Source organism: Neofelis nebulosa, chromosome 5, assembly GCF_028018385.1.
Source record: "Neofelis nebulosa isolate mNeoNeb1 chromosome 5, mNeoNeb1.pri, whole genome shotgun sequence".
NCBI classification, from domain to species: Eukaryota; Metazoa; Chordata; class Mammalia; order Carnivora; family Felidae; genus Neofelis; species Neofelis nebulosa.
In genome coordinates this window covers 112806199-112815706 of record NC_080786.1, presented here as the reverse complement: position 1 = coordinate 112815706, position 9508 = coordinate 112806199, and the positions used below count along the sequence as shown (strand labels likewise).

General features: G+C 39.7%; 1 protein-coding gene across 5 annotated transcripts in view; it reads left to right on the top strand.

The window, feature by feature from the left end:
• The window catches only part of ST3GAL6 (ST3 beta-galactoside alpha-2,3-sialyltransferase 6), a 73981-nt gene that overhangs the window by 19167 nt on the left and 45306 nt on the right, over positions 1–9508 (top strand). For 2 of the 5 annotated variants that reach the window (XM_058731637.1, XM_058731639.1), the window contains one exon: positions 2219–2380. Coding sequence is in view for 1 of the 5 variants with exons in the window: in XM_058731636.1 (XP_058587619.1) it covers positions 9123–9174 (52 nt within the window). In the remaining 4 variants the exon portion in view is untranslated. Of the gene's footprint in view, positions 1–1908; positions 1927–2218; positions 2381–8607; positions 8738–8919; positions 9175–9508 lie in introns of those variants that run through there. The other 3 variants (XM_058731638.1, XM_058731640.1, XM_058731636.1) reach the window with 3 other exon arrangements.

Below are 9508 nucleotides of genomic sequence, written 5' to 3'. Positions count from 1 at the left end.
CCAACTTGGGACTTGATCTCATGAACTGTGAGATCATGCACGACCTGAGCCGAAGTCAAGAGTTAGACACTTAACCGAATGAGCCACCCAGGCACCCCTTACTTTTTTTAAATGGAAGTAAAACATCTCTTCTTTAGAATTGTGCAAAATTAGTTGCTCTCAAAAGTATGATTGTGACAGTCACTGCAAGATACCAAGATACAAACTTTGTAAAATTTTGGATGTGTGGACTCACGAAGTCCTGCTAATTACCACTTAACCTATTTATTTATAGTCATCTGCCCCCAGATCAAGACTGGAGAATACTTTTGAAGTCATATGGTTAGAAGACTCTGTGTGCTTTGGGGGACACAGGTTTAAATAACATTCTAATGCGTGTAATCAAGTTATATCCTTGACACTCAAGACCCACGGTCTTGACCCTTTGCCTCACCTGGCAGGTTGCTTCAGATGCGGATTCTCAGGCCCCACCCCAGACCTACTGAGTCATCATCTACAGTTTAACAAGATGTTCACGTGATACCAGTGGACATTCAAGTTGGTTAAGCACTACTGTCCAAATGTATCCCAAGCGGTTCTTAGAACAAAATACCTTCAGTAACAAGTGACTTCGTTATCCAATCAGTCAACCTGTATTATCTTTAGGCAGCCCAAATATTAGCAAGTTCCCTCCTACTGAGCTCAGAACTAACTTCTTGAATATTGCATTCACTGGCTTTGGCTTAACAACTTGCACCCCCACTCCCCAGCCTTCAAACCAACTTAATGCCTTTTCTTCATGAAGGTCATTCAAACATGAGAATGGGCCATCTTGTTTCCTCCCTTGATTTAAGCTCCTCCAGGTGTAACTAAGTCCCCATCCCTCCAGCTGTTCCTGGTGTGGTACTGTTTGGGGTTCCTTTACCAACTCTTCAGAGTAGATAATTTGAAAGGATCTTTCCAACTTTAAAATTGTGATCGCTCTTTTACTTCAGCTGCTAATAACTACTACTGGGTAGAAGATGATAGAAACCCAGGAGCTGCACTTTATTTGCATTTAAGGAGAATGACTCTGGGGCACAAATGTATAATTATCCATAATTTCCTTAGGCTCAAAATTCAGTTTCATGGTAGAGACTTCCATTATAATAGCTACTAGAGAGCACTACTTTGCCTTTCTTCTAACTTCCAAATGCATCAACTACTTGATATTTCAAAAGTGAAAATTAGCATTTTTTTGTCTATAAATTTTCATTTTCAAAGAAAAAAATTCCCTGTAATCCACAACTCAGCACATCAATGGATTTCATTTTTCTCCAGTGTCTTTTGGTAATGGGTCACACACACATAGAAATAATCTTAGTGTTCTCAGCATTTAAATGTTTTCCTTCTTGGTGGAATCTAAATATTTTTTATGTTATTATATGATTTTCATAATAGTTAAGCACAAATATTTCCTTATTGCAGGACATTAGAGTTCATAGTGGCTTCTGAAATAAAGTATTTGCCATATTTTTGTTTTTGTTTTGTTTTTAATTTGTTTCCTAAGAATGTTTTTTAAATAACATATTTTCTACTAACACAAGTGCACAGCATGCAATCTTGGTTTTGTTTTTGCATCAGGGTTGGTCTTGTGTAAGAAAAGCTGTAGCAAGAGGAGTTTGAGATTTTTAAAAAAAAATTTTTTTTGAGAAAGTAGCCCACAGCACATTCTTAAACCAGTTGCTCTTCACACAAATTTCTCCATGCTTCCTTTCCCCTCACGTTCTTCTAGATATTTTAATTTGTCTTGACCTCCTCATTCTCCCGTCTCCCTTCCCTTCCTCCTCAGAGAATTTTCGGAGCAAGCTCGTCTCTCACCTCCCTCACCTCTGCATTTAACAATAAAGCTGTGTGTATGTGTGGAGAGAAGCTGAAAAATAAGACAGATGGTTCTTTCATTACCAGGTTGTTTTGGATTAATTAAGCGGGATGTGTTATTTTTTTTTTTCAAGGACACTGAGCCAGATCCTGTGGATAACCAGTCATGAACTATAGTAATGTAACATAGGCTGCTGGTTTTGCTTTTGGGTTTTTTGTTTTGCTTCTTGGGAATTCCATCATCCTGTAAAGCATTTTGGGAAGGGTCCAAAGTGAGTTTACCAGATGTGTTCATTAAAGATTTTTTGACAGCTTGAAGTTTTCCTTGGGCAGTTAAGCCTATTCTTAAGAAGCATGCTGTCTTTGTGTTTTATTTCAGCACTTGCAAGTGAAGAAGCAGCACAACTCTTTGTTTTGGATTATTCCTAGCAGAGAGGCTCCAACAATTTTGCAGACGGACTCCCGGGCCTCTGGAACCCGTACTACGTCCTTCACGTTCAGGAGCAGAGAGCCTTTGCGAAACAGATTCCTGATAGTGGAGGTAAGCCAAGGCAGCGCTACCACTGTCTCAGACTTCTTAGATGTGAGTGTGAACATTTGAAGTGTTCGTATACAATGTTGCCACCTCTAGCAGGTGACTTTATTTTTTAATTATTTTTAAAAAAATATTTAGTTTTTTGGGAGAGCACAAGCAGGGGAGGGGCAGAGAGTGGGGGACAGAGGATCTGTGCTGACAGGCTGACAGCAGTGAGCCTGATGTGGGACTCGAACCCACGAATCGTGACATCATGACCTGAGCCAAAGTCAGACACTTAACTGACTGAGCCACCCAGGCGCCCCACCCTCTCCTTCTTTATATACAGCTGTCTGTTAATTTATCTCTTACTAGTTCAACATGTGGCCAGAAGGCCCATGAGACTATTAAAGTAACCAGTGACTGGTCAGCACATCCCAAAGTTAAGCTATGGAAGTAATAATAATAATAATACTAAATATATATAATTATTATTTTTAAGTTTATTTAAGTAATCTCTACACCCAAAGTGGAGTTCAAACTCACGGCCCCAAGCTCAGTAGTCTCATGCTCTTCTGACTGAGCCAGCCAGGCACTTCTTAAATATTATTTTTATTCTCAGTGTGAATTTGTCTTGTTCGGGACTGTTCTAAATCAGTATGGAAGTTAAAGAGTAATAAAATGCTAAAGTTAAAACTAGAACATTACATGCAGCACATGTATTATAGAAACTGCTGTTAAGCTGTGTAACCATGGGCAAGATGCTTGCCCTCTCTGGGCCTTGTTTTCTCAATAGAATGAACTCTAGTTCCCTCTCTGTCCTTAAATGTTACAATTAATAATAATTTTATTAAAGTATCTTAATATAATTTTTATGCATATTCTCCTTACCGTTCCTGAAACCATGTACAAATTTAAGACTCACTTCATACATTTATTCTGAGAAAGCTTGGGAGCTCAAATGTCCATCAGGAATTATCTCCATGTTTCTGTATAGCCCCATGCATCTGTATAGTATTTCCGATTTGTTAAGGTTCATCAGAAAGCAGTTATTCCACTGGTAAATTTGTTACGTTACTGTTTTGTTTGAAAATAGTTTTGTGAAGGACACCCACTGACTGAGCACATAACGCTTTAGTGGTCCTGGCAAATTTGGTCATTTGCAATGCTTTTGGGATTTGGTCCTTGGGACTCTCTTGAGCTCTTTGTTCACACCGAGATTATTCATGAGTGGCTTCCTGGGCCACTGGGCTTGCAAAACTATTGAGTACCACAAACTTAGCCTGGACATAAGGCTGGATCTTCAGGTTTCTTACTTCCAGATATATCTTAATTTAATGGAATCCGAGCTGTAATCATCTTGGGTATTTGTAGAACTGTCTTTCCCGCCCATCTTTACATCTCTTGGCATCACCTGGAAATATTTTTGAGTCTTTATAGCATCATGGATTCTGGTGTGTGACTGTGTTCAAATTCAGCTCTGCCCCTTACTGCCTGGGTATTCTTGAGGACGTTAGAATTTCTCTGTGCTTTCGGGTCATCATTTGTGTGATAGGGATGACAATAGTACCTTTCTCGAAGGGTAGTTTTGAGGATTAAAATAATTGCATCTGTAGAATATTTTAAACAGTTGTATTATGTAAATGTTCAGAATATAATCTATTTTTAAAATTGCCATCTGCTGCAGTGTTTCATCTCTGCCCCCATCCTCTAGGGCTGACAGATACTTAGCTCTTCATCCTTACCTTGTTAGACATTGCTGATTGGCCCTGGTACTGTATTTCCTTCTGAATCTAGAACACAATGCTTGAATCCTTCTCAACAGTATAACAGCGTCAGAGACAACTATTTGTCAATTCAAATTATTTGCAGAGTTATTGATTTTATTTCTTGCTTCAAGACATAAATTTGATATGCTGGTTCCAAGTCTGCATTGTTTGTTTTTGCTAAAACTCAAGAGCAGTTTTATTATGACAGGCATAAAAAGGTATAGCTTCTGTAGCCGGAAATAGGGTCTCATTCAAGCATGAGTTTTGCTAATGAATTACTACTATCTTGAATGCCTTTCATTTTTTATTCAGAAGGAGATGGATAAGTCTTCCTATCGGCTTTGAAATATTGAAATGAATGTGCAGAAACAGCTAGCATAGTAATGAAGCTTAATCTTTTGAGGCTATTATTAGTACAATGTCCCTAGTTCTTTAGGGTCTTTGCCAGGTTGTTACAAAGTTCATTTTTTTAGTAAGGGCTTGGTATATGGGTAGCTGATATTTCATTAGTTTTAAATGGAGAATTAGAACAAGGTTGGGAGAGTCTTTCCCATGTGCCAGACTTTTACCTGAGTGCTTTATATTTACTACTTACAGTAGCTCTATTAGGTGGTATTATTCCCATTTTACAGCTGAGGACACTGAGATGTAAAGAGGATAAGCAACTTCCCAGGCTCCTATGGTTAGCCAGATATGTAGAGCTGAGACTCAAACCCAAGGGGTCTGATTGCCACGCAGGCAACCTTAATGCCTAATTAGGCTGCTGCCTGCAAAGAATAAACTGCATGAAGAGGAAGATGAGAAGATGGAAAGACCAAATTATAAAAGTCTTAAATGTCAGGCTAAGTGATTTTATGTTTATTTGGCAGACAATGGGAAGCCACTGAAGGTTTTCCTGTAGGGCGGGGTGACAGAGTGAGAGCTGGGCTGTAAGGATTTTACATGAGGTACAGCAGGTGGGCTGGTTTAAAGAGAAGGGAGATTAGAGACCATTGCTAGAAGCTGAGAAGTAATGAGCACGTGGGTTTTGGAAGCAGCATTAAGATAAGAGCTTGGGAACGCCCATAAATGGTGTGCCAAAGGGGAAGAGGCCAAGACACGTAAGCAGAGAGGTGAGACCCAGGCCAGTGAATGCCACCTGAAGGAGGTGGTTCCGAAGTTGAACACCATGGAGGCCGGAGAGGATTGGAACAAAACAAAGACTAGTGGGCCATTACCGTGCACCCCCCATGAGACTGGAATTGTGCCGGGGAAAAGTCCACATTAAAATGTTCTGCGCTACCAACTCTGCTCCTTGTGAGTGAGGTCCCCTTGGGCAAGTTTTTCGATTGTTCTAAATCCTGGCTGTCTCTTTTGGGGTTCAAGTTGTGAATAACAGTAAGTGGAGATGCTGTTGTAAAGGTTGGGGTGGTGATTCAGTTGACCGTTTTAGGCAATGCAGAATGAAATGTGTGTCCTGTAGATATAATGAGAGGAGTCGTGTATATTTCCTGTCAGAAATGCCAGTACTATTGTAGTGATCGTGGTAGTAAGTGGAAGGCTAAGACTGGAAACAGTATGGGACTGAAAATGTGTAGGGAATTTACAAGGCAACCGCAAATATTCCCTAGAATGTGATGGACATTTTTCTCAAAGCCACTTACTTTCAGAGAGAATCTGACTAGTTTTCTCAGAGGAAGTTCTGTTGGTTGGAAAATTTAAAAGATCATGTCTAAAAGACTTAAAGGAAATAGTAAGGGACTTAGAATGAGCTTCCAGTTCCTCTCAGAAACCCTTTTTGTGAATCCCTGACCTTCTCAGTGGGGTATAATTTCTCTTTCCTCTGACCTTTTCCATTAGTACTTCTCAAACACAGATCACCTGAGGGTCTTGCAGATTTGATTCAGTGGATCAAGGGAGTGGGGCTGCGATTCTCTATTTCTGCCAAGTTCCCAGGTGATGCCAACACTACAGGTCCCTGGACCCCACTCTGAATAGCAGGACTCTAAAATACTTTTTAGGTTTCACAACAGGTAAGCATACTTATTTTGAAATCGTGTAACGGTTCTCTCATCAGGCTGAGCTCTATTTCCCATATCCTGCAGCACACACCCATAATGAGTGCTCGATATTTATAATCAATTCTTCTGTCAGTGGTTTGTATTATTCAGTGGTATCAATAACTTTAATTGTTATGGGTGGATGGGTTTTTTTTTTTTTCTTTTAACTGAGAAATTGAAGCAGATCTGTTCAGGAATAGGCGCCAGAATACAATATAAAAATTTTATATAAAGTTAAGCATGCATTTACTGTATGACCCATGAGAACATATGCTCACCCAAAGGCATGTACTTGAATGGTTGTACTTGAATGTTAGCTTTACTAACAATAACAACAACAACACCTTATAAAGAACCAAATGTCTATTACCTGGTGAATTGATAAATAATTGTCATATAGCCATATGATGGGTTACTACTTACCTATAAAAAGGAATGAATTCCTGGCACAAGAAACAATGTGGACAATTCTTTCAAAAGCATTATACGAATTGAAATAAGCTAGAAATAATATACTTATTTATGATTCTATTTGAATGAACTTTTAGAAAAAGCAAAAGTATAGTGATAAACCAATCAGGGGTCAGGAAATGGGGGAAAGTGAGTTGGCCGTAAAGAGGAACCTGGGAACCTGCAGGGGAGGGATGGGGTGATGGAAACATCTGGTATGATTTTGGTGGTTGTTACTTGGCTGTATACGTATGTCAAAACTCATCACATTGTACACCTAAAAGGGAATTTTATTATAGAAAAAATTTTATCTCATAAAGTTAAACAATTAGCCACAATTGTTAACCTGTTAAGATCTAATATTCCTTGGAGGTATCTTATCAGTGGGATATTAATATAAGGAAATAGAGAAAATTTCCACTCTGGGAGAAGAAATGGGTCTCTGGGAGAAATTATGAATAAACAGTAGGAACATAAATTCCCTTAAAAGCTTCTTTGTGGATTTTTAATGTAGCTGAGTCTGAAGGGAGAGATCTTGAAAACAGGAACTTCAGTTCATTTATTTTTAGCATCCAGTATAGTATGCCATTTGCTGAATGATTTTAGTGTGCCCACTGTGCTATTAAAAAACAAAATTCTGCTGAAAAGTCATTTCTGTGCTTTTTTATATTCTTTGCAGTGAGCACACTCAATTATCAGGGGAGCATTCAGTCATCTGCTTTGGCAGTGATGGCTTAGCTTTAATTAGGTAAAAAGATGTGTCTACATATGGTAAGGATGCAATCTGGCAAAAGCACTAGCTTTCTTGAAAGACTAAAAGGAAAGAGCATGTGTGTGTTTATGTGTGTAGAGCTAGCTGCCTGTTGTTTTATTAGCCAAAGAATTGGGGGGAAAGGAGAGAAAGTTAATTATGCATGTTCTCCTTTTGCCATACAGAAAGAAAAAAAACTATGAATTTAGAAATCAGCCAGAATGTATACAGGTGATCCAATTTGTTGAAACTAGACAGAGTTATTTGGGGGGGAGAGGGGGTGCATAAACGAAATCATAATTTTCTATTTACTCAATAATGTCAGATTTGCCCCCCTTAATTTGTATCAAATAGTAGTAGCTCAACATTTCAGATTTAAACTTAGCTTTTTCAGGTATAGTATGGCATATTAATTTTGGATATGCTACTCTTTATTCTTTAATTATGGCTTATTGAGAATTTTCAGGTCCTTCTAACAGAAATCCCATCAATCAGACTGAGTCTTTAAGATTTATCTTTTTAAATTATGAAGTGAACATTTTTTCATATAATGTTTCTAAGTAAGTGTATTGTAATAAATGCATCTATTTAGTATGTATCATTCCCTAATTTTACTTTCAAAAAGGTAGTAAGTGAATATAAAGTTCATCATGTTATAGTTAAAAAAAAAAACCAAAAAACAGTGGTTATAGTTCCCCATAATGTGCAGTTTAAAAGCTTTCCATAATGTACAATTAAGCTCAGATCTGGGTTTGAATTCTGGCCACTGCTCTGGTAATTGAGCATCTCTAGCATGGGGATGATAATATACTTTCTTTCTTTCATCATGTATGAAAAGGGCTGAGTCTACTGCTGGGCATTTAGGAAATACTTAATAAACTGTGCTATTATTTACATGATCAACACCAAAGGTTCGTGTTTTTTGTATGTTCATGAGGCTGCTGGACACATTTGGATCATCCAATTAGTAAAAAGGGCCATACTTAAAGGGGTAGTAAATGAGTTAAAGAGGACTGAACCCTTTACATGGGTCACTTTAGGGTCCTGTTTGTATCCACTAAGGCTTGGGCTATATTGAGGTGGCTAGGTCTAGGAGGCTTAAGGGGACCCATGGGGCCAGAACAAAAACTCTAGAGTTAACGCATAGCTAGAGCTGGAGCTAATGCTCACGTGGCCATGTGATTACAGAGAACGGTCCTAAACCGAGCAATAAATACAAAGAGGAAGGCAGGCAGGATGTATGAATGTTGGCCAAGTTCAGTCTTGGGTGTGTCAGTGTGAGCTAAGGACCCGTGGAGACCTAAATGGAGAAGGAACTCTCTGAGGGCTGAATGGACACAGGCTGCCAGCTGGCCCACCTAGTAAAGCTGTGGAGGTGAGCCAGGAACAGGGGCACCTGGCTAAGGGGAAAGCTGTGGCTGAGATCCTGCCCGTGTCAAGCTATGTGCCCACAGGGCTACAGGGAGTCAGAGGGGATATCCTTTTCTCATATGTCCAAAGACGTAAGTTGTTGAGTCTTTGGACATACTAGAAAAGGATATCCCCTCTGTGTTGAGCAGCAGTGTGTGGAGTATGAGGCAAGACCAAGCCTTGACAGGGCATCCGTCAGTCACTGACGTAGCGGAGAGCATAAGGGAATACAGTGGATGAGGACATGGTTTCAGATCCAAGTTACTAAAAAACTGGAAGTTTGGCTGCAGAACTGCTGGGGTGGCTGAGAGAGAGAAGAATGCAGACTTTGAAAAACAAAACTCGTTTCAATGCACATTCTCCCGGCAACAGAACCCAGGCCTGGTGAAGGAGATGACCAAGGTCAGTGTGGGATCAGCTGGAACCTGACCAAACTGTTGAGCTGCTGCTCTGGGGCTCCTCAGGCTCCCTTGCCTTGAGCCTGGGTCGGTCCTAGAGCTTGGGGGTGGGTGCTGAGCCTATGGACAGAGGGGCATTAGGAAGAGTGTGTAGCCAGGTGTAGAGGAAATGTCACAGAGAGGTGAGGCAGCCTGGGTCTGTGTGCTCAGCATCTGGAAATGTGGACATGAAGGATGTTTCTTCCTTTGTGTTGTTTGATATTGAGATACCCACAGTATTTGTGTGCTTGGTGAATGATTGCGGAATTATTGTTGAACATGCTTCATTCTAGCTGGCT